At 41.6% G+C, this 25,949-nt stretch overlaps 1 protein-coding gene across 2 annotated transcripts in view; it reads right to left on the reverse strand.

Annotated features, from left to right (window-relative positions):
* Nucleotides 1-1,836: 1,836 nt before the first annotated feature.
* Nucleotides 1,837-25,949, reverse strand: part of Grem2 (gremlin 2, DAN family BMP antagonist) — a 99,148-nt gene continuing 75,035 nt past the window's right edge. For both annotated transcript variants that reach the window (XM_006993716.4, XM_076548011.1), the window contains one exon: nt 1,837-5,767. In XM_006993716.4, coding sequence (XP_006993778.1) covers nt 5,260-5,766 — 507 coding nt within the window. In that variant the 5' untranslated portion in view covers nt 5,767 and the 3' untranslated portion in view covers nt 1,837-5,259. The remainder of the gene's footprint in view (nt 5,768-25,949) is intronic.

Genomic DNA, 25,949 nt, shown 5'->3' on the forward strand with positions numbered 1-25,949 from the left:
GTATTTCTCATCAGAAAAGCAGTGTCTTGATCTGGTTTTAGAGCAAATGCCCCAGGGATAGTGATAAACTACTATGATAATTCTAGAAGAGCATGGAAGCTACAATCCAGACTAATGAAATAGAAACACAGAAACTTCCATTCTGTGTAGTGGAGAAAGGGATTTGAAATCCTAGTGAATTCAGCACACTAACATGGATCCAAAGCAAGGAAATAAATTTAAAAATTTATTTTTAAAGAAGCAAAATGATCAACAACAACAGCAAAAGCCAGCCGACTACTTACTTAGGAAGGCCTCAGCAATAAGCCTGTGCTGTTATCACTAGACCCCAACAGACATAAGATTAGAAAAATTCCAAAAGAACACAACCCAAGCCTTAATGCTTAGCTTTTAGACGAAATGTAGAGCATCGGTTTTGCAAAAACATGATGGAATCATAGTGGCTCTCAGGGTAGTCCAATCCTAATTTGGGAGTGAGTAACAGAATCTGATGTTTCTGGAGGCAAATTTCTGGTGTTTCTAGATGGGCTACTAAGATGGGTATTGCTTAGCATGCTCAATAAAAATATCAGTGGTGGTGGTAAGAGGTGGAAGGAGGAAGCTGCAAGCCCTTCCCAGGTTCCAGAACAGACTTGGAGGGAATGCATTGGCTGAAGGAGTCATGATTCCCTCTAAATTACGATCCTATATTACCAGGGCAACTCTGTCCATTTATTATCAGCCAATTCCTTAACCTAAGAACATTGGATCACCTAGTTAAGTACATTGCTTTAGAGAAAATGGAGACCACTTGATGCTTTTGAGGATTTTTTTCACCACTGGATTGTAACTGACAGTAACTCCTAAAGACTGAATGAACCATCATGGCTGTCTATTAATGTGGAAGCAGGAGAGGCTTCACTAATCATAGCTGAAGACTAGTTCTTGGTGGGCCACTGCTTGGAGAGCCATTTCCTGAAGAAACCTCCTGATCCATTATCTAATCTCCAAATACAAAATGAGAAAGGATGCTCTTGGAGGTTTGAAGACACCTAACATTGATTCCTTGACCTCAGGTAAGAACTCTTACAGTGGTGAGTGGCAAGCAGAAACTCTGGAACTGCCCCATACCAACAAAAAGAGGAGAGGCAGGAGGAGGTGTGTGTGTGTGTGTGTGTGTGTGTGTGTGTGTGTGTGTGTGTGTGTGTGTGTGTGTGTGTGTTTGTGTGTGTGTTTGTGTGTGTGTGTGTAAAGTTGAGATGTTTCAGTATTGCCCTGGTCCCTATGTATCCCTATTTATTTCATATGTTGGCTCCTACAAAGATAACAGATGGCAAGAAATTGCAGTGCAACACTAGAAGTAGTCTTCACCAGGGTAGCAAGTGGGATTTTTGCCCTACCTACCAGCAAGAGAACAAGATGAACTCTACTTTCCTATGGGATGGACACCCATTTTGTTTATTCTGTTGCCTCGAGGCTATTTAAGTTACTATCCCTCTTGTCAGGATAGAGCTTGAGGAAACTTGGATTTGGGGGTTATTCTGTACCACACAATAATGTCATGTGACAGGGCTATATAAGAAATACGGGTCAAATATACATATGTGGGAAATCTTGATAAGTAATTACTTACACAAGGTACCTTAGAGACTGATGCTGATTAACCTTACAGGGATTCCAACACCTTTGATACTACACCGAACAGAATAGATATACTTTCCCTCTTCCAGTAAATTCTCTTAATACCACACATAAATATCAAATATAAAACAGCCTTAAAGAATGGATGATGAAAGAAGATGGACTGATGGGGGGAAATCTCAGGATCTAAAGAATGATAAAGAAATGGAGTCTCTGGTTTGTTTTTGTGTTTGTTTTACCACACATTCTAGACTGTGAGATTTCACATAGTTCATCTTTGGTCACATGACTGGATTGCCTGCTCTGTTTGAGAAGCTGTAGCCATGGAGCTGGTAAGAGGGGGTGGGGTGGGGGGTGGGATGGAGGTGGCTTTAAGGAAGATTCAGAGGATAGTCTGAGGACCAACAAGCTTTAGTTACATCATTTATGATCTGATCTGATCATTACCTCCCATGCAAAAAATAATCAATGGCAATAGATCAATCAATCACTAAGTAAAGTTTCTAGTCTGACTTACACTTTGAGTTGTTCACTCAGTAGCAGTAGTTCATTTTCATCGACTTAACATCCTAAAAATCAGCCAGCCAATTCTAGATACAAGTCACTTACAATGCCACAGATCAAAGTGGAATATTCTTGTTTAATAAACTGAGATGAATTATTGTCACATCAAATTTAAATCATTAAAATCTATAAAGTGAATCACACATATGCAATTTATGAAGATTTTTATGTTTTATTGATCATTGCATTTCTTAAATGGCAGATATTTCAACTTGCAGGAAAATGACAACACTGTGAAACTGAGACGTGTTTAAATTAAGACACGTTGAAATCCGTGGAAAGTCAACGTAAAATTAAGCAAAACTCAACACAGTTTCAGGCTTATGTAAGACATGAGTGTGGTGCACTGGCTACAAGAGAGACAAGACTTACAGTGGACTTCTGTGCAGCAGTTTCTCAGAGTGTTCTCATTCAGCATTTCTTATTCTGGAACACTGTGAGTACATTCTGTGTTCAGCTGGTGGGTGATTTGGAAAAGGCTAGAAGCTCCTATAGACTGATATCAAGAGCCATCCCCACCAATTCTGCTTGTTCAATGCTTGTTTCTGATCCTCCGAGAAGGTCCTAAGCCCCCAAGGATAGTTTGTGACATGGGCCAGGGGTGAACTCCCAGAGGCTGGATAAATGTACTCTGAGTGCACCAAGAAAGATCCTTCACTACCCAAGGATACAAGTGCAGAATTCAGCTTTTATGGCACATGACACCAGGATCACATACAATCCTAGAGTATCTTTATTTGTTCTATAACTTAATAGTATACCTATAAAATAATTACATTATACTTATAGCTTTTCTTCATTTATAAACAAGACAAAATTTAAATACAATTTGAGCCACTCAAAGGTAAACATTATACAAACAATAACTCAAGAAGTAGCCTCATACCACAGCGTGTCATATTGTTTTCATGGGTACACCCACGACTGGGATCAAAAAGAGTGCTAACGTGTATACTTTGTGGGTTGCTAGCTTAGCTCTTCCTCTGCTTGTGTGGATCCTGTTAATAAAATGATGTGTGTTGGCCTTGCAGCTGGGTGCGAGACTCTCCTCCTCTACCCTCTTGCTATACTTCATCATCCTCCCTTAAGGAAACTAGACGTCCTTCACAGCTTCTCTGCTGCATATTCTGCTCTGGCTCTAGCTTGAGGTTTTCTACTAAAAGTGAAAATTGCAGCTCTGACCTTGGCCACCCTCTTCACTTTCTGCCTTCATCCCAGGGGTTTCAGCGCTCTGCATTTTCTCCAGTCTCCTTGTTTCTCTCTCCTGATCCCAGGCTGTGCACTACCATTTCTGAAGCTAATCTTCCCTTCAGAACCACACGATCTGTGCTCAGGGTTTACTGTGTCACAGAAGTAAATGAACTAGAAAACTTGCATTGCAACACAGGCAAGAGAGTCATGGACACCCCTTCCCAGCCCCAGCTCACCCCAATCCTCTTTTCTAGGTGGCAAGCTGGAGAGCCAGCATCACTGTTAGGTGTCCAGAAGCCTGAGTCTCAGAGCAACTTATGGACAGTCTCTATCACACCAGGAAACCCACTCTTGGGCAAGAGCATGCAGTTAGAAATTACCAACTAAAGACTATTCATACTCTGATTCCCACCAATGGCTTCTTCTCACTCACATTTGTCAGATTCCATACATGTCATTCACAGGGACCTTTGCACAAAGAGATTGAACTTGAGCATAATTTTGGCAGAAAACAAATTAATGTCCTCCCATCAAAAGGCCACACTACAGAGACTTCAACAATTCACCACAAAGGTGAAAGGTGACTTAGGTTTCTTGGTATTTTTAGAAGTCTATTCTTTGGAAAGGAAGCTATTTTCTGAGTTTAACTATGTTACTACCATCTATATTTACCTTTCATTTCTGCCTGTGCCACAACGTGTCTCAATTCCATATATTCTTAAATGACTTTTAATAGGAAATATTTTTGCTTAGTGTTAGGGCAGTGAAGACAATACCAGGCCTCATTTCATATGTGTGCATCAAACATTACCACTTGCCAATGACTCCTCTGTATACACCATCTGTCCCAATCCAATTTCTATACTACGCTGCAATGCTTTAGTGTCTTTGGTGATGTCATATTCAAAGTAAAATCACAACATGTCCCTCCTCCCTGTTTAAGCTGATAAAAAGTGTGTGGCAGTGAATGGCTGACTGGCAGTATTTCTCAGTAAAATACCTTTTCTATAGATCACTCCCTGCTCTACTCTCTATTCAGAATGGTGCTGCAAAGCCAGAGTCCAAACACGTGAGTTGATACATGAATAGGTCGATAATACTTTTAACAGCTTTTTACACAATGGATCAATTATAAAACTGACATTAATACAGAGACCTTTCCTGTGGTGACAGGCTAATGGCGTGTGCACCAGAGTTCATCTTGAGTCCACAGATGGGGGCTATGAGGAGCAAGAAAAGAGGTGGTGTCTAGGGGTGTGGAGCATCTGGCCTGCGGAGCACAGTTCCTAGGGAAGTCATTTCCTGATCCGATACTTAGCTCGCCTTGTCCTTGTAGGTATCAGGTTTGTCTGGAGACCCCCTTAAGGGTGAGCATCACCTTTATGGATGCTGCCTATATCAACATCACAACAGCCATAGAGCCCGGCAGCTCCCAGATCAGAAGAATGAATGCCCACACCACAGAGGTCTGGTGGCCAACAGAAGTTTGCAACAGAAGAATGGTGCATTCTTCACCAGGGAAGGGTAGAGCTGGAGTGTAAGATGTGGCCAGGGAAAGGCTGGCTTTTCCACATGGTGGAAACGTCAATCCCGGATTGACAGTGCATCACCTGAAAAGTCCTGTCTAGTTTCTGAGAGTGTTTTCCAACATCTTCTGCGCCCGATACACAGCCTGGATTTGGAAACATGAGTGTGGCCCGGGGTGGATCTGGGACATGTCGACTTGCGGTCCACATTTGTGACAAGGACACTGTTAGCCCTAAGAGATGCATTTGCTGCTGACAGGGACACCAGGCAGAGTGTGAGTGAGCTCGACAGAAGTGGCGGTGGTGTGACCCAGGGACAAGGATGCTCAGGGTTGAGCTGCATCTTGCCCTGGTGAGTTCACTGCTTGTCAGAGTCACTCAGGTTCACGGACATGCACCGACAATGCTTCACTTTCTGGATTTTCTTGATTCGAAAAGGAGGGTCGAGCCCGGGGCAGTCAAGCTCCACGATGACCGAGGTGACACGCTGGGGCTTGCAGAAGGCGCAGGATTGGAAGGAGTCCTCCTCCTTCTTCACGTGCCGCGGGATGTAGAAGGAGTTGCATTGGCCATAGCAGAAGCGGTTGAGGATGGTGCGGCTGCGGCATCCCTCCTCGCTCACCGTCTGCCGCAGCGGCTGCGTCTTGCACCAGTCACTCTTGAGGTACTTGCGCTCGGTGACCACGAGGGCCTCCTGGCTGGAGGCCAGCACCTCCTTGATCTGGTGATGCCATCTCTCCGAGTTGTTGCTGCTGCCATCCTTGTACGGTGAGGGGATGGCGCCCGCAGGCCGGTTCTTTCGGGCTTCAGCTACCTTTACCAGCATAGCCACTAGGAGCAAGGTCAGTGAGAGCTTCCAGAACATCCTGCCAAGAGAAAACAGTTGGTTGAGAAGGGTTATCTAGTGACCATCCATCTTTCCTCTTAGTGTTTATGGCTGGACTCCCAGAGATGTTGAAGTCTGACATGACTGTTAAGTACCACGGCAGGCAACTGTGACTATGATACACAGTACCCAACAGCGAGTACATTATAGCACTATTGGAAGAAGGCTGTGATGTGGTTTGAATAGGAAGCATCCCTTGTAGCTTATGTTGTTTGAACACTTGGGTCCCAACTGGTAAGGCTTCAGTGACGGAAATGAGTCACTGGGGGATAGCCGGTGTGCTACTTCCTGTCTGCTCTTTCCTCCCTCACTACTGAAGAGCACTACTTGTGTTCCCACTACCATCCCTTCCCTGTAGAGGCAGGCCACATCCCTTCGTACACTGTAAGCCAAAATAAACCCTTCCTGCCTTAAGAGATGGCTAAGTCAGGCATTTTGTCACAACAACAAGAAAAAGATCATTGATACAGCAGTAAGTTGAATGATGGCAGAAAAATTAAAACCAGTAGTGTTGACATAGCCCAAAGCCAAGGTACATTAGTAGCAATAATAGCACCCAGCATTTACTCTATGGGTGAGCGCAGTGTGGGTTAATGCTGCCTTTGAGCCTCTTCACAGCTCATTTGAGTCTTGAAATAGTCTTAGACTTTACCTACTGTTGATTCCCTACTTTATAATGAAGTAAACTGAGGCCCACAGATTTCTGAGCCCTTGGTCCCAGATTGCGTTCTTTAAATTCTAAGCTCATACAGTCATTTAGCATTAGAATAACTACAATTTATTGGTTCTCAAGATATATCAGAATATTTTCTGTTTGCTTTCATGTGTAAATGTAATTAACAACCAGAGTTGCATTAAGTAGGTATGACTGCTTTCCCAATTTCATGGATGAGGAAACAGGCTTGGAAAGGCTATGCAACTTGCCAAAATCACAAAGCCTGTATGGGAAGCATTTGAATCCAGGCATCCCAGCTCTGTCATCGAGGCTTCCCTGAATGTAGCTATCTCTCTCTTATACAGTTATGTTAAAAATGCCTATGCTAAATCACAGTGTGTATCACTGTTACTAGTCCAGGTCTAAGTGACTAGTGACTTTGTAAAACATTCCAGAGATGATTCCTTCTGTCATCAAGTGTTCCTGGAGAACTGATCCTAGCGTAAACACTATCAGGAGCTCTGTCAATACCAGTATTTTCCTGTTACAGTTGTGTGGTCAGACATCCCTCAGATTCCATGTGAGTGCCCCAAAGTTTGCATGTGGTGGATCCTTCAAGAGATAAAACCTGGTAGGAAGCATTTTAAGTCATTGTGGATATGCCCTTGAAAGAGAGTGTGGGACCAGTGTCTGTCTTCTCCTCCTCTTCTTCCCCACTTTCTCTCTCCTTAATTAATTTATTTATTTTACATCCTGATGCAGTTTCTCCTCCCTCCCCTCTGCCTAGTCCCTCCCCTCTCCTCCCCTCTGCCTAGTCCCTCCCCTCTCCTCCCCACTGCCTCCCACCTCTCCATCCACTCTTCCTCCATTTCTATTCAGAAAAGGGCAGTCCTCCCATGGATAGCGACAAAACATGGCATATCAAGTTGTAGTAACACTAAGCACCTTGCCTTGTATTAAGGCTGGGCAAGGCAACCCAGTATAAGGAATAGGGCCCCCAAAACCAGCAAAAGAGTCAGGGACAGCTGTTAGGAGTCCCACAAGAAGATTAAGCTACATGACTGTCAGATATATGCAGAGGGCCTAGGTTAGTCCAATGTAAACTAGAGACCAACATCTGAACCCATAGGACCCTCAGCTACTTCAGAGACCACACACAGACATAGCCAGAACTTCAGCCCCAAACTTGTGCATCAACCCCCTGCTGGACCAGAGGTCATCCAAGACATCAGAAGTCCAGCCCCCAATGGGGACAGACTCTCTACTTCACCTCAGGTCATGGGATCCAGAAGACCAAAGAGGAAAGAGAAACTAAGGAAGAAAGCACCCACCCAATAAAGACAAATCCAGAAATTGGCACCTAGACCTATAATCACTCCAAATCCAGATGCCCCAACGTAAGTATAAGAACACAAATGACAATAGCTGGGACAATATGTCACCACCAGAGACCAGCCACCCCACTACAACAAGTTGCCTTCTCTTTCTCATTCATTTCTGGGCTGTAAATAAAGCAAGCAGCTTTCTCTGCTGCACACCCCTCCCTTGATCTGGCACTTCTCCATAGATTCATCTATGGAACTAAACCTTCCAAACTGTGAGCCAAAGAAGACTTTTCTTTGCTGTGGGATGTTCTGTATGTCAAATATGTTGCTCTGATTGGTTAATAAATAAAACACTGATTGACCAGTAGCCAGGCAGGAAGTATAGGCAGGACAAGCAGAGAAGAGAATTCTGGGAAGTGGAAGGCTGAGGCAGAGAGATGCTGCCAGACGCTGCCGCCATGACAAGAAAGATGTAAGGTACCGGTAAGCCATGAGCCACGTGGCAAAGTATAGATTAATAGAAATGGGTTAATTTAAGATATAAAAACTAGATAACAAGAAGCCTGAGCCATTAGGCCAAACAGTTTACAATAATACAAGCATCTGAGTGATTATTTTATAAGTGGGCTGTCGGACTGCTGGGCTTGGTGGGACCTGGAGAGAAAACTCTAGCTACATTTCTTCCTTTTACATTATCTCAAGTACTTTGTTTTAGTAAAAGAAAACGAACTAATGATGAGACCCATAGTCACAGAGGATGTGAAAGTATGAGGGAAATGCACCTATTGTACTTGAAGATGAAGCAGGAAGAGTCCGGGTCATTTAAAGTCTAGGGCAGAGGAGCCTCTCAAAATCTGAAAAGGACGGGCTGAGGAGATGGCTTTGCGGGAAGGTGCTTCCTGTAAAAGCATGAAGACCTGGGGTTAGATCCACAGAAACTGTGTAAAGAAAAGCCTGGCATTGAGGCACACACCTGTGACTTCCAGGCTAGAGGGCAGAGAAAGGAGGAACCAGGGCTTACTGGGTAGCCGATCTAGCTAATCACTGAGCCCCAGGTTCAGTGAGATCCATTCTCAAAAGATAAGGTAGGGAAGAAAAACCCAAAAAGAATGTGTCCTGGTGGTGGTGCTACCAGAAACACTGGGTAATATGTTAGAGAGTATGGATGACATTGACCAACAGGAAGGAACATTGAAGAACCAAGAGAGGGGAAAAAAGGTTTGCTTTTTCCTGTTATAAAAACATTTGTACACCACAATTATTAAATTTTTAAGTCCAAGCTTCTTTTAAGGGCTCTTCTCACGCCTCCTTGGTTCCACACATGCAGTGTTATGTGAATCTGGCCACACTTCCAGCAGCCCCATGGCAAGAGTTGAGACTTGGATTTGCTCAGCTTTTTGTATCTGTGGAGTGATTTGTGATCTCAATAGCCTCTTAAAAGGAGAGTCTTTGGGTTCTATTTTAATAATTTCCAAAATTATTAACATTCTGAGTAAACAAAACCAAAAGTTTTCAAGTCTCAGCCAGGAAAGATTTATGGTCAGCCTCGTCCTCTGCTCCTAGCTCCAGCGACAGCTTATGGTGGACTCTTGGTAGGCTCAAAGTGCATGCTTTCTCCTTCAGCAGCTTCTCACTGTTGTCAGGGAGAAGAGAGCTAAAACATGCTCAGATCGATTTGGGGCAGAAACTCTTCGTGTGAACAATATTCGATGTGGTGATTAGTAACAGGCATTCTTTGAACACTTTAAAAGAGCATGCAAACATCTGGCACCCACCCCTGGAAGCTGTGTCTCCCAAGAACTGAGGAAGTAAAGCAAACTTCCAATTTTTAGGAAAGGGAAAGATACTGATGAAATCTGTACAATTGGAGCCAAGTCTGGCTCTCCTCTCCATCCCCTCCCTCCCTCTCTCTCTCTCTCTCTTTCTCTCTCTGTCTCTCTCTCTCTTTCTCTGTCTCTCTCACTCTCTCTGTGTATCACATAATCTCATTTCTCCTTCACATGTAGCAATAAGAAGCTGGCCAAGGACTTGGCATCCCAGTGCCAGGACAGGTAAGCCAGTTGCTTACCTCTTTGGCTACAATGACTCCTGGGAGGTGTCCTTATTACTTTAGGGGCAGCTGAGCCAACTGCTGCCACTGACACCTACTCTGCTGGCCCTTGCTCCTGTAAGGGTCATAGGAGGAGAGAAGGTGCACATCTCTGTCTTCAGTCTATCATCCATCCCACACACATGTCAGGGGGCCAACAGGGACCTACATTTAGTGTTTCCGTGCTGTCTGAACCCCCTTTCTATGCAGAGAACTGACTGGCATATAACCACCTCTCAGGAATGCTGCTGAGATTGCCAGTAATGACAGCACAAGGATTCTTCGTTTGACTCACACATCTTGTGTTTGGCTTGTATCAGAAGAAACTCATAAATAACTCCTGTTGGTTTTATTAACCATCCTTCTGGCCTGACAATGTTGTCAATTTGCAAAGTGTGCCAGGACTATAAATGCTGATGGCCTAAGCAGACTAGGTTGGCCAAAGTAGACTGTATAAAAAAGAGAGCTGGTAGTGGAAGTATTTCTCCTAAGTGAACGCCCTTGGGCCTGACCTTTGAAGCCAGAGCAGCCCACCACCGAGGCAGCCAAAGAAGAACAAGTCCTTTCTATCAGCTCTTCATAGAAGGGTCAAGACTGAAGAGAGGCTCCACGACAGGAAACTTGTGATTTCTAGAAAAAGGTAGAGCCGCGCTGAGTCACCGGGTATATGCAGATGAGCCACAGCCAGAGGTGCAGTGAAGCTGGGCACTTCACTCTTGCACTGACCTTGCTGGATTTTAGACATCAGGGCAAGACTGAATTGGACTGTGTAGGAGTCGAGAACAGAATGAGGCCAGAACATTTTCTGTATCCAAAGAATTCCAGAACACCCAGGAAGGATGAAGGAAAGCATCCGAGATAGACTTCTCCACTACCCCCATGAGGCAGCCTCAAACCAAGCAAAACAATGCAAACCCAAACCCCCAACCATGTTAATCACCAGGAATTGTTGTTTATAGGTTTTCTATAGCCACAGCTTCAACAACCAAAGGTACCTCATCTGTAATTTTGAGTCTTATACTGGGAAGGTAATGTTTAGCTCCTTGTCTAGCTCTCTAGAGACCCATTCAGATTTCCTTGGTCTCCAAGATCACCCTTTGCTTGGGATTGCTTGTTGCTGAAACAGCTTATCTCCCCCTGGCAACTCTAAACTGAGGCAAACTATGGCCCATGGGGCCAAACCAAACCCAAGGCTCTGTTTTGTAAAGAAGCTTGTGTTGGAACATGGCACACCCTCTCATTTATCTTTCAACTATGGCTGCATTTGTATTGTAAGGGCAGAATGAGTCCTGGAGGCAGTGACCATGGTGCCCACAATGTCAAAGAATAGTCATTATGTGGCCTCTTACAGAAAAGCTTAGCAGAGGTCTGTCTCAAACCCCACCTATCCAATTTAGCTGTTATCTTCTTTGTGTTACGTTCTTTGGCCACACAAAGTGGCCTTCTTTCAAAATTTCCAACTGTTTAATATTTCATAGAGAGAGATGGAAAAGATAATAAACCCTATGTGACAATCACCAAGATGAAAACAGTATTGCCATTTCTCATCTTTATTTTACAGTCTCAATTTTGAAAACAAAATAATATGAGTATATAGAGAGACAACCTTACAGATCCCTCCGGTAACTCCTTCTGAATGTCGTCACTGAGATGACCAGCATTCCGCCCTCGGTATGCATCTTACCATTCACTGCTTGTGTTTTAGCCTATGTTGTATGCATGAGTAGTTTTTGAGAGTGTGTAATACTTCTTTACTTAAATAACATCACCCTCTACTTCCCATTTCAGAATTACATGCTTGAGATTTTACACCCGTGGGTACTTGCAGACATCTGTTCATCCCTCTGCTGACTATTAAAATGAATCATATCCTTTCATCTAACTGAGAGAATGCAGGGGGCACTTCTGCTTGTCTTCTGTAGCCAATAGCGCTACACAGAACACTTTTAATGTTTGTTTATTTATGCCTGCCAGTGGCAGATTTTTACAGGAGACATGGGGCAAATGCCGGGTCACAGGTTGGGCTCAGCTTGAACTGGACTAGCTTCCATAGGTTGCTTTCCAAGAGCTGATGCCAGCATTCTTTCCCCGGGGTAAAATGTGGGTCCCTGTTGCTACATGTACTTGTAAACACTTGGTGTGACCACACATGACTTTTGCCCGTCTGAAAAAACAAATGGGAAAGGATATCTTCCTGTTAATTTGCATGTCTCTGATTATAAGGCACATCAAGTTCAAACGCAGTGGTCCTCTGCCTACAAAGGAGTGACTGCAATTCGCTTGAAGCCGGAGAAGTTGAAATATTGTGAGAGGCAAATTCAGAAGTCCTAACTATAAATCTCCAAAGTGTCATGAAAAGACTCAGCAGTGGCTAGCAATTTCAAAGCAGAAATATCAAGGCATCCCACATGATACAGGACTTTGAAATCCAAATAGATTAATTTACTTTTCCAAGTGACATTGTCTGGGCTGAACTGACCATCATCTCATCCCAGGAAAAATTATATCATGCTTTGAAACAAGATTTTTCAACCAAAGAAAATATGATGTATGGTTATGTATTTTTTTGACTTATGGATATCAAAGGTATCAAAGTAATCAAAGATCTTAATCTCGGAGGAAAGTGCTAGGATATATTCAGGATAGGCAATGCAACCCCAAGGCAATATGGCAGCAAACTGTTATATTCCATAAGGGAATGGATGAGAGAGCTCTGTGGCAGCTGTGGCACATATAGACAGGAGTGGCTTCTGTTTAGGACCCATGCATCGGAATGGGAAGGATCATAGATTTCTGGACCTTGAGCTGCCAATACATGACCCAACATGGCTCACTGCTGGTTTCCTCCAGCTTTCCTTAGATAAAATGGTGTTAATTATCACCACTAGACCATGTTATTGAGGAGGAGAGTGGAGCAGACATCAAGTTACTCTCCAAGAGGTTCTCATGAGTTTCATTTGAAAGGAAGAGGAGGGCCAACCACAAAGGGTTTTGTAGGCCCAACTCTGTTAACTTCTTTTTCGATAAGGCATTTAGGCTGATGCCCAAGAGGCAGGCCACAGCACACTGACTGTGCTCAGCAGTGTCTTCCCCACCTGCCAGGATGGTACTCTCTCCCCAGATTGCTTTTCCCTGGGCACATAGGATAGACTTTCCTGTGTACATATCCATAAAAGCCAGAAAGACCTGTCTATGATGCTTTAAACAGAGCAATGCTTGCCTGTTCACTCTTACTTCCAGCTGCTTGGTTTTGCTACATTGTGGTTTTCAGGAAGGACAATAGTTCATGGTCATGTTTGATAAAGGCGAACCCCCCATTACTTCTTTCAGAGTTCATGAGGGTATGCATCTACTTTCTCTTGGCATTTCTCTATTGTTTCCCTTTCTTTCTTTGCTTTCCTCAATGGGTTGAAGTTCCTCCATAAGAACTTAATTTTCATAATCTCATCTTATTCCTCATCCATGCTTTTGACTTTAGCCAGCAGCCCTCTGCTCATGATTCTCAGATACTATGCCTAACTGCCCACAAAACACTCTCCATGTGGCCTAGAATCCTAGGTTCCATATGTCCTGTGGCTCTTCAGTCATTTCCCAGCATCTGCTGCTGTCCTGTCTGATCCAATCTCAGTGAACGACTCAGCATTTTCCTTTAAGCCAGCAAACTGGGACTACTAATTTACTGCTTTGGAATTTATAGTTTCCCTCACTAGAAGAACCACACTTAGGTTCAGGCATTGGATTCTACGTTCACCAAAAACCTTCCACCTACCATGTTGTAGAAAGTTGGTCCAAGCCAATGAATTCACCCATCTCCTTTCAGTTAATTGGTTTTGACATGGATAGTGGTACACCTCTGGGAATTTTTTCCTAGATGAAAAGAGGCCTGCCAGGAGAAATTGCTAGTGCCTTTTTTTTTAATGCCAGGATTTGATGCTGGCCTCATAGCATTAACTGGCAACTTGACCCAGTATAGACTCACTTGAAAAGACGGTCTTCATTGACTAATATCAGGTTGGCCTATGGGCGTGTCCATGAGTCATTGTCTTGATTATTGGTATAAGAGGCCCCAACTCTCTATGGGGTACCATTCCCTAAGCATAGACTATGGCCTGGGACTAAATGAGAAATGAACTATTTCTTCCCCTTCATTGCTTTGGTAAAATTTGTCACAGCAACAGAATGAAATTGGAACAAAGCCCCAGGCTGTGGAATCCCCCTCAAGGGTATACGTGTAAGGCAGTAGCAGATTTCTATATTATAGAACACAACAGCAGTATTTCTGATTGTATTGATAGGCTCATGAATCCAGGCAGGTTTGGTTACTACTCTCCGGCCCCTGTGCTTGATATTTGCAAGATCAGTCTTTAATTTTTAAATCACATTGGTTTTCTGGAAATTTGAACCTATTTTCTCATATATGAAATCCATTGGCAAGACTCTCCCATGTCTCACCTCTAGCCATCCCTTTGATCCAGGTCCTTGTCTCCTGACCTTGACAGTAGTCTCCTCACTGGCCTCCTGTTTCCCATCCTCAGATTGAGCTCCCAGATGCCTACCAGAACAAAAATTCTAACTCTGAAAATTTCCCATCGCAAATTCAACTTCTTCAGCAGTTGGCATAGGCCTTTGGGGATCTTTGTCCCTTTCTTGTCTCATCGAATGGCATCTCTTGACCTTCTACTTTATATGTGAAATTCACAAAACTACATATTCAACCCTATGCAAGGGTGTTTTCAATTTCTAAACATCTGTAAAGTTATTTCTCTTTACTATTTTTATTATTTTTATGCCAATGTCTTTCCTAGGATTACTGTGAGTCATTGGGTGTTATTTGAATATTATTTTCATTGTGAAATCATTCATGTTTCCTAAATCATCTTTGTTTCCTGTGTTCTTCATTGTTTTTATAATTGCTTAGTTACAGTCAGCAGACACTACATAGCCACTATATGCACATTTTCTGCCCTATATGAATGTAGATAATTGGAAAATAAGAATATTTAATCTTTGTTTCCACAACAATTTATGACGGCTATAGAGAATGGTTTGGAACATTCATTTATGTGTGATGAAAGACTGACTGAGTGATTGGATTTTACCTCTATTTAAAAAATGTAGTTTATTGGTTTTTGGAGATAGGGTCTCTTGTACCTCAGGCTGGCCTCAGATATTGCTGTGCTGTTCAGTTTGGCCCTACACTTCTGATCCTTTTGCCTCCCAAGTGCAAGATTGACAGGCATATGGACCATGCCCTGGTAAATGTAGCTTTTTAACATTATTTTAAAACCATGCATAGGAGATTGAGGCTGGGTTGAGTTTTCAGTAGAAATGATACCTGTTACACAGTCTTCAGCTGGTAAGTTAGTACGTATCTAGCCATCAAACCTAAAAACAAACACTTTCAAAAATTTCTTCAAGCCATTGCCTGTGATTCAGCACTCAGTGTTTTGCAGCTTCTTTTTCCCTTCCATTTTAGACTGCTGTCTATTCTTCCTTATTCCTTAGACCTCTGACCCATATTCTTTGCAATCTCTCCTCTAGGGACTACAGCAACTCTGCTTGCCTCCTCTTCTTAAATAGGCATCTGGTCAGTCCCTACAGGTGTTCAGGATGGTGTGTATTCATGGGGAGTCAAATAGCGATTAGTATGCAAACCCTCAAGCTCCATTTGTTGCTTCTCTCCTAGGAGATTGGATAGGAAATGTCCTTATTTTGAAACAAGCAGGTACTTCCTCCTGCCCATTTGAGTATTCCCTTCTGTCCCTTTAACAACAGAAAGGGATTGCTCCCATTGACAACAGAAAGGAATTGCTCCCATTGATAACAGAAAGGGATTGCTTCCATCCTGCTTAGTCTCCTTTTATTTTCTAGATAAGCAGCATTCATTCACAAAGCACACAGAACAAAAACATTTCCTCTGTAAAGAGGTAAGTCACCAAAGTGCAAAATTCTAGGTTTAATAACTAGTTACTAAGTTCATAGCATATTTATGATATTTGATCAACTCCTGTTATTCACTGAAATAACTAATCCATAGGAATTTTTTTAATATTTTAAGCTTTATGGCCACTGAATAAAGGTAAAGCTTACATATCTACTTCCTTTCACCAAAAAGAATAACAATAAAAAGTAAAAGACTTACAAGTATAAAACATACTAGGGAAGCTAGAGTGAAATACAAATTTAAGGAGAAAAAGATTATATAACATTTTCTTTAAAAGAATATTTTATATGTACTTTAAAAACATGTAACAATACACATGAAATACCTACGGTATTTAGAGACCTTTAAAGGTGTTAAGAAGAATGATTTTTGGTTTGCAACACTCAATTTGTGATATTCTTTAAATAACATTCACTGCAAATTTTGCATGTCAACTAAAAAGCCACAGGTTATATTTAGAAATAACGATGTTGGAGAGTCATACATACAATAATGCACACAGAAGTCTATTATTACATTGCATAAATATGAGTAGTGCATTAATAATGCTGGGCAAGAACAATAAGTCACCCGCCATCTCTTTGGTTCATAAAAATTTTATATCTATATATAAATCTTAGGAAAAGCTGAAGTTCCATTCCTCTCAGATTCATTCTCTCACATCTCTCAAATTCTGCAACTTCTCTTCCCTGACAGTCTTTCAAAATACTTAGTTGGCTAATGGGTCTGAAGAGAACTGGAAAACCCTGTATTAAGTAATCTAATTGAAACAAGAAGTCTGGTTTGGTTGGTGTTACTTCTCGGGCATTCTGCCTCCTTCCAGTTAGCTGCTATTGACAACTGATGCTGAATTCAGACAAATTGGAGGGCAAATCCAAGGCTCTGGACCAAAGAAAACAAACATAATCAGAGACAACCAGGAGACTTGAAACATGCCAGTGTGGATGGAGCTATGGAAAAACTGAAGAAAAAAGTGTTGAAAATACATTAACAATTAATACTAAGAGTAAAATAACTCTCCATTTACATGTCCTCAGTAGGTGGCACTTTTGTTAAAGCTGTATGCATTAACTGACCTATTTATTCATTGTCCATGCTCTGTGAACCTCAATAAGGGTTGATATACAAAGGGAATTAATAGCATCCTAAATCAAGAACATGGTTACAGTAACCTTGGAAATAGGAAACGATGTGATTGGGTTTTTGAAAGAGCCATGAAATCAGAACTGCTGGCCTGAATCAAGGGCCTATGGGGAGAGAAAGGAAGGGAAAATTTTAGAAAGTTGTGTTTTAATAGACCCAAGAATAAGCAAGAAAGAAAATCTAGTTATTTACATAACCAGTTGGATGTTATGGGGTGGAGCTGAGTGTTTACTCTAAGAGATCAGAAAAGAGCTGTTCCATGAGGAACATGTAGTGCATATAGGAAGTCTATATGCACTAAGAAAGAAAATTCAGGCTGAGATAGGCAGCAGGAAGTGGAGCTATAGTTCTGTCTGGCTACATAAGGGCAGGAAGAATGGCTTGCCTGTAAAGCAGAAGAGAACTGAGTGAGGATGTAGGTAGAACTATGGGACAAACAGCTGTTGTGGGGTATTTGTACACTGTGTGAAGGTGTATTGTTGTGACTGGTACAATAAAAAGCTGAATGGCCAATAGCTAGGCGGGAGATATAGGTGGGATTTCCAGGGAGAGAAAGGAAGAGGAAGAGGAATCAAGGTAAGTGGGAGATGCCAGGCGACACGGAGAGGAAACAGGATGGAAGAGAGGTAATGCCATGTGATAGAATATAGATTAATATAAATGGTTTTAGATATAGGCTAGTTAGGAACAAGCCCAAGCTAGGGACCAAGCTTTCATCATTAATAAGTCTTCCCCCTTTCATTATTTTTGAGCTGGCAACCCAAAGAAAAATCTGACTACGAACAACCTTTTTGTTGCAGTGAGGAAAGGAAACCCCCCAGGATGACCTTGCGTAAGCAAGAAGAACAAAGGCTATCACAAGTTCAGTGAGGCAACATCTGAAGAGTTTCTGTCACTGCTGAGCCCAGGAAGCTCCAATGGATAGTTCCAAACTCATGATTACACAGAGGGCCCTGGTTAAACCCAGTGGGTCCCAAAACAAATCATAGACATGAACGTGGAAAAGAGGTGTCTAGGGAAGTATTGGGTATGATAGGGGTGGGAGGGAGATTAGAGATGGGAGTAAAAGCAATTTAGAATGCATTATATGCATGCATAAAATTGTCAAAGAACAACTTTAATTAATGGAAAATAAAACTTTCCTGGATAGGTAGGTTTGGGTACAGTTTGATGGATGGGTTCCAGAGAAAGCAGATGTGGGCAGGAGCAACATTTCAACAGGGAGCCTGGTGGTGGCAGCCCACACCTTTAATCCCAGAACTTGGAAGGCAGAGGCAGGCAGATCTCTGAGTTCAAGGCCAAATTGTTCTACATAGCAAGTTCCAGGATAACCAGGACTACATAGAGAAACCCTGTCTCTAAAAAAACAAAACAAAATGAAGCAAAACAAAACAAACAAACAAACAAATAAAAAGATTGCAGCAGGGAAGGAGTGAAGGCAAGGAAGAATTAATCTGCTTTCCAATATATCCTCTCAAACATTTAAGAAACTAAGTAAGTGTGCTATTGAGAAAACTAAAAGGTGGTTTTCTTCCTTTTGACGCTAAGGATTAAATACAGGGCCATGTGCATGCCACATTCTATCACTTAGATATGCTCCCAACCCTCTATCACCCCAATAATGTTATTAGGTTATAGTTCATATGTCATACTCTTTACTCATTTAAAGCGTACCACCTCCAGCCCCAGGCAATCAGTTGCCCAGTTTCTGTCTCTATATACTTAGCAATTCTGGACATATAAAGCTATTATTTTAAGTTCTAGGGAGATATTGTCATGAGTGAAGTGTTGGCTGCACAAGCAAGAAGACAAAAGTCTAGTCGCTTGCACGCATGTCAAAAGCTGGGCATGATGGCACATGCTTTTATAAAAATCCCTGCACTGGGAAGGCCGAGGCAGGCTGATCCCTGAGGCTTTCTGGTCAGCCAGTCAAACCTAATTGGTGAGCTTCAATAAGAGACTCCTGTCTCAAAAATCAAAGTGGAGGGCTCCTGAGAAATGATGCCCACGTTGACTTCTGCCTTCCATTTGCACATGCACACACATGTACCCACACCTACACAAAAGTCTAAGTTCACACACAAGAACACACACATATTCCTACACACAAACACATACACATTCTTCTTTTTTTTTTCTCGCATTTTATAGGCTCTGAACCATAATGAAAAAATTCAGGCTGAGTCACCTTGACGCAATAGACAAAATGAAACAAATATCAGGCTGGTTCGTGGACTTGATTGATATGTTTTCTGAGATTTCTTTTGTCTCCCCAGTGATCAACCTTTTCTTAGCATAACTGACTTACTGGTTCTCTCTGGTAGAAAACTCCATGAGAATAGAGTCTACCATATCCCTATAATTTAGCATATGTCTGACCACATAAAAGATGGACAATGAATGCATATTGAACAAATGAATGAAGATCAATATTTTTGAGAAATTACAGATGTTGCATTTGCTAGTATTCAAACATCCAGACTATAAGTGATATTTGAGAAGGAAAAATCTGGGAGGTTAAAGGCATCATTCCTTTGCTTTTTATTTGGGAAATAAAGCAAATTTAAGTGTACCATTCATGCAGCAAATATTTACTGAATGCACATGTGCTCATGATGTTTGGTGTCCATTCTGCATTTTATAACTCTCTGTTTAGATCTTTGCTTAGATCAGCCTAATTATAAATAATGTAAACAAAATGGACTTCCACTGAACTTTTGAAGTATTTGCAGAGAATGTTTCTTGTTAACATCAAACAGAACTACTTCTACCTTAAGCCAAGCTTATCAAATATTTTCTAACATATTGTTTCCAAACAAATATTGGCACGTCTTTCTCAAGAGCAAATTTCATAATATTTGTTATTGGTATGCAATACAAATCTAATAAAGACTTGTGCGCCTTAAATGTTGCTATGAACCAGACATACCTGAGAACTTACTAGAAATGCAGACTGGGTGCATACACTGAGAGGAATGCTCACACTCAGGATCTGAGTTAGAACCTCAGAATTAGTGTTTTTAATGTTCGTCCCTACTCTGAATCACAGTCAAGATTATTTATCTAAACTGTAATTGTCTGGGCTCTGGTCCACTGGCAAGGGTAAACTTCATTAATTACGTCTTCATTAATAAGGACCAGAAATAAAAGAGCCGGCATGCAAAGCATGCAAGGATAACATTAATGGAAGCCCAGGTCTAACAGCTCTTTGAGTAGTTTGCCCGTGTTTAAAGAACTTCTTTAGTGTTTGGTGGTGGGGAGATGGGATAAAGACCAACATTTTCACATAGTATCCCCTTTCTTATGAAGCCTGCGTGCCATGCTGTCTAGAGGACTACCAGCAACGCTAGTTAGAAGCCAAGAAACTGGCTCACTGGACCTCATTCACCCATGTGCCGAGCCTTGCCCAGGAACCAGGTCATTTGATGCTGCAATGCCTCCCATCATCTCTCCTTTTCTCCACTTTTTCATGATGTTCAGGTCATTTTCAAGACAAGATCCATTATGTGGAAGGATTAAAGAACCGAACAAGAGAGAGGGAGATGGCTCAGTGGCTGCAGTGCTTGTCACACAAGCATGAAGACCGAAGTTTGGATCTCCAGCATCCACAGAAAAGTCAACACATACAATGGCCTGCCAGTAACACCAGCACTTGAGAGGCAGATATGGGAACCCTGAGGCAAGTCAACTTGCTGGAATAGCCCAATTCACAAGATATAGGATGAAGAAACCCTACCTCTGTAAATATAGTAGAATGATCAAAGAAGATATAGTAGAATGATCAAAGAAGAGACCCAATATCAACCTCTGGTCTCCACACAATCAAACTTACATGCATGCACATCTGACTGTTCATGAATCTGCACATATATTACTATGCATTTAAGCACACATCACACACACACACATACACACACACACACACACAGAGAGAGAGAGAGAGAGAGAGAGAGAGAGAGAGAGAGAGAGAGAGAGAGAGAAAGAGAGAGAATGAAAGAAAATTGAAACACAGGTTATTCTAACAGAAGAGAGCATAAAGAGAAATGTATTTGGCAGTTGTGTTGGTACCAGTGATGGTAATGGTGGCATATCGAGAGATCATGAGTTCTATTGGATGGGGCTGCTGAACTTGACCTTCAGCCTCCTCCCCACCCACCCCCCCTGCCATGATGAACATGCTGAGTATGAAGCTCTACCACCATGATCTCTGAAGTCACAGTTAAAGTACTCTGAGCTACTCCAGAGCAAAGTAACAGCCAGTAAGCAGATAAGCCAGAGGGAAGTGTTCCTTCCCGGATACGTACTCAAACAAAAAATAACAGAAAAGAAAACAACAACACTATATCTGTTTAAAATGCTAATGGAATGCAGATTATGTACATCAGGGAGACAAAAGGCAGTGACAGTTGTCAGGTCTAGAGGTGACAGAGTGAAGAACAACTATTCAGTGCAGGATTTCCTCTGTGGTAATGAAAATGATTTTTAATTAGGTAGGGCTGATGATTATAAAACACTAACCTCCACTGATTTGAGCACTTGAAGATCAGTTCCTCCAGAGTATGTATATTTTTTTGAGTCTGGCTATGTTGCTCAAGCTGCCTCGAATTCTTGGGCTCTGGGCCTCTACCTCCCAAACAACTGCAGATGAATATGCAATAGCACACGACTGGGTAAAGTGGTTAATGTTATGTTATCTGAATTTCATTTCAATTAAAAGGGATAATTAGTATAGGAATGAACCAAATAGAAATTTCAAACAAGTACCCTAAAATGATGTAAGAGATAAAATTCTGTTTGTGGTTAAAACTTAAAAATCAATAATAATCAAATATTATTCTATGAAACAAGAAAGTACATGGATTACTTCAGAACCGTAAGCTTTTCATCCCTAAAAAGATACGGATGTGAGAGTTTGGGGGTGGAAAGTGTTACTGTATGTGATCTAAGTTCAGTTGCTTCACTTTTTAAAAACAAAATATCATTTGTTTTTACATCATTACATTTTGGTTACAAGACCTCAAATTCTAACACAAGTAAACATGAGGAATTTTTAAGTATTATATAAAATGTTTTATAGGCATATTCAAAGTATTTAGTTATTATTCTAATTTGGCTGTTGCTAATTTTTAGATGTACTAGTAATGCTGCTATGAACATGTGTAATTAATTTTAGATAATCACATTGCTTTGGCTTAATTATAAATATTCCCCAAGGGAAGTCCTCAGTTTAGCTATACTGGCATTGACCATGAAGTTCTCCTTCTGTATAAATAATTAAAAAAAAAAGCCAGGCAGTGGTGATGCATGCCTTTAATCCCAGCACTTGGGAAGCAGAGGCAGGTGGATCTCTGTGAGTTTGAGGCCAGGCTAGTCTACAGAGTTAGTTCCAGGACAGCCAGGGCTGTGCAGAGAAACCCTGTCTCAAAAAAATCAAAAACAAAGCCAAACAAACAAACCAAAAAAAACAAAACAAAACAAAAAACAAAAAACAAAAACAAAAACACAGTAATTTGAGTAGATGACGTAGTCACAGGCTTGTATAATAACTATAAATTGTAACTAAAATTTTCACCTATTTTCTTGATACTGAGGTCCTTTCCCACATTTCACATTTACTTTTTAATCTTGATCAGAGCTTCTTAAATTATGGTTTTCTGACCAGTAATTAGAAATGCAAACTTGGTACCCAGCTTCCCTCTCATCCTCAACATCCCTCAACCCTGCAGGATCAGAAACTGTAGAGATGGGAGGTTTGAAGCCTAGCACTCCAGATTTGAGCAAGCCTTCCAAATTATAGCACCTGTAACAAAGCTTATGGAAAGGACTTGACTTATAAAAATACTAATAACTGAATGAAATATCTCCAGCTTATTGCTAATTGCCATTCATTCAGAAGCCCCAAACTTGTGAAGCTTTAAAAAAGTAATCCAGATTCTGAAGTTCTGTTTATTTAATCACTGTATATAAAGAGATGTCTTAAGAATAATTCTGTATGAAATTTCATGAAAAACTCACATTCATAGCTCAGCTATGTTCAACCAGTGATGAACAGGGTAAATATGGAAAAACTATGCCACGTAGACCAAGAAGAGGTGTCTCAGGGAAGGCCTTTTAACCATTCACAGTTCCACTGAAATCAAGCAGGCAGAGAAGCAGAAACGCCCCATTGATCTAGCAGGAAGGAGGTCACAGTCAGTTTTCAGAAGAGCCATTTCAGTACAGATGATCATAAAGGAAGCTGTACTCAGTAGGTCTGCTCAGGGGCTATAAAACAATCCCCCAAGAAATCACTTTAGAAATGCTGTGTGCATGTGCAGGGGGCCAAAGGGAGGTGGGGCACATACTGTGAGGATATGGAAGAGCTGGTAATTTCATCTCTGGCTAGACAGATATGCCTCCTCTCAAGGACACTATTAATGGCCCCAGTGAGTCCCGTACGCCACAATGCTCCTCACAGTCCTTAAATGTCTAATCAGCTAGGTAACATCCTCCACTCCTACTTTAGGCTATTTATGAAATGCTTTTGAGGAAATGAACAATGTTAGCCCAGTTCCTTTTCACAATACTTTATCATTCAAAACAGTCCTGGCTGGTCATCTAGCATTCCCATCAGTTGGTGAACAGCTCAGAAGCACTTTGGTTGTCTTGGAGGTTCTATCAGTGAACCTCTTAGGAGTTTTCCTCTTTTCCTCATTTCCTTTCTCTCTCTGGGAGGGCACTTGTGAGATTACATGAGGTTGGGATGTATGAGTTAAACAGCACAAACACTTAACACAAGTACCAGCATTTAAAGTAAAAGGGATTGGGGTCACTGCAAAATATTGTAAATGTTGGGACTAACAATTTGGTTTTGTGGGTTTTCTTCCTGAGGCTGTGTTCCAGAGAGGGCAATAAAGGGTAAAACTCATTAGAGCATCATTATCTTTTGTCTAAAGGAAACAATGTGTGGTTTCTGGGCAGCCCACTTGGTGTTTGCGTTGGCCCTGGAAGCCTTTCAAACCAACTATATTGTTTGAACAATTCCCCCCCTTGAACATGAAAAGAACCACCAGTGAACCACACAGGGTTGATGCTAAATTACTAGGTGATGACTCCTTTGGCTCCTAAAGGTTTCTAGATCGCAGTCATCGAAATCATGGATCTTCCTTCTAAAGAGAAAGATCGGTCCCTCTGGGGAGACCTCCCATGCAGTCTCCCCTCCTGTGTGCTTCCGTGATTTCTGAGAAGTTTGGTTTAAAATCATGAGCATTGAGTTCTCTCCAACTCTGAGCCCCCCCCCTCTGTGTGTGTGTGTGTGTGTGTGTGTGTGTATACGAAGGCACATATTCAAGTGTGGAGATCACAGGTCATCATCTGGAGTCTTTCTCAATCTCTTTCCATTTTACTTTTGAGACAAGGTCTCATACTAAGCCTGCAGCTAACTGTTTTGGCTAGGCTGACTGGCCAGTGAGCTCCGGGAACCACCTGCATTATCTAGGATTACAGACATCAACACACCTGACTTGTTATGTGGACAATGTGGAAACAAGCTTGAATCCTCATGCTTGAGTGGTAAGCAGCGTTTGCCAGCTGAGCTATCTCTCAGTCCCCTAGACCCTGACTGATAAATTCCAGTTCTTGGCAAACTGCATAGTATTCCCAGATCAAATTTGCAAACTTGAATTTGAGCAGCAATGTAACTTATTAACGTTTTTAATGAGGGAAACACACTTGGTTCCTGTTGCTTAAATCAGGATATTAAATGGATGTTGAGGGCATCATTACTGCTTCCTATGCTTGCTTACCTTTCATGGGGGGTTTTATTATACTTTTTAATAGTGATGTTACCACAGGAGCCTTTGTGAGGAAATCATAGACTATATCTGGAGCTGCCTGGGAAGAAAACTCCATCCATAGGGACCTCTATTAATATAACACCCCATACATCTCTCTAGAATAATTCCATCTAACCTGCTGACTTTTGCATTGCAATCTCTCGTTGAGATTTGAACAACAAAATTAGGAACTATCTTCTGTTTAATATTGTCCCTTAATCAAGATAATGTTCTAAGATTTTAATATTAGAAAAATACAGATAACGAAAAGGCATTATGTATGAACTGAGCTTCAATTTTGAGGCCTAAGCATGATCTGTTACTTTTGTTGCTAATATTATCAGTGGTACAATGTGCTCCATCCACATAACATAAATCCAAAGATGGTGGCTGTGCAGGGTCCAAGGCTTTGACTTCCTAGGTTCCAACTCTATTTCTACCAACACAGAAAGAACTGGATGATTTCTCACCCCTCTGTTGCTACTACAGTGGTCACACTGGGACAAGCAAGGCATGGATTCTTAATACTTAACAGGCTTAAGAGAAGACATAGAAAACAAACATTATTAGGTGTCTCCCCTAATCCCTTACCCCACATTCTTCAGTGAAACAGCAACTTTCAGTGAACCCAGTCCTCACTAATATGGTAGAGCTATTTCGACAGTGAACTCCAGGCATCCTCCTGCCTCCTCTTCTCCAAGGCTAGAATTAGAGGTATAAAATTTTGCCCCTGACATTTTGCATGTGTGCAGGGGATCCACACTCAGTTCTTCATTCTTGCACAGCAAGCACATTACAGTAGAGCCATCTCCTAGGCCCCCGTTGGCTTTCTAAATCCTCAAGTGTAGAAGTTGTGTTTTAGAGTTGGGATACTCCCCATCAGCATCCATCCCATTCTCTTTTCAACACAGGAATCTAAGCTGCAGATACAGTGAGACTCATAACCACCATAATCTTGAACAGTTTTCACAGAATGGTTACAGCAGAATGAGATGGAAGAACACTGGGCAGGAGCTCTGAGGAGCAGGCATAACAGACAGGTGTCGTTGTGTGTTCTTTCTCCCATCAAGGTCCTAAATTTGAGCGCAGGCATGTTTGTCCCATGTCTAACTTTTTAACATATATATGGTTTAATATTTGTTCTCTTTTTTTGTTTTTGTTACTCATTTTAAATTAATATTTTGTTTTGCCA

Source organism: Peromyscus maniculatus, chromosome 11, assembly GCF_049852395.1.
Source record: "Peromyscus maniculatus bairdii isolate BWxNUB_F1_BW_parent chromosome 11, HU_Pman_BW_mat_3.1, whole genome shotgun sequence".
In the NCBI taxonomy this organism is placed as follows: Eukaryota; Metazoa; Chordata; class Mammalia; order Rodentia; family Cricetidae; genus Peromyscus; species Peromyscus maniculatus.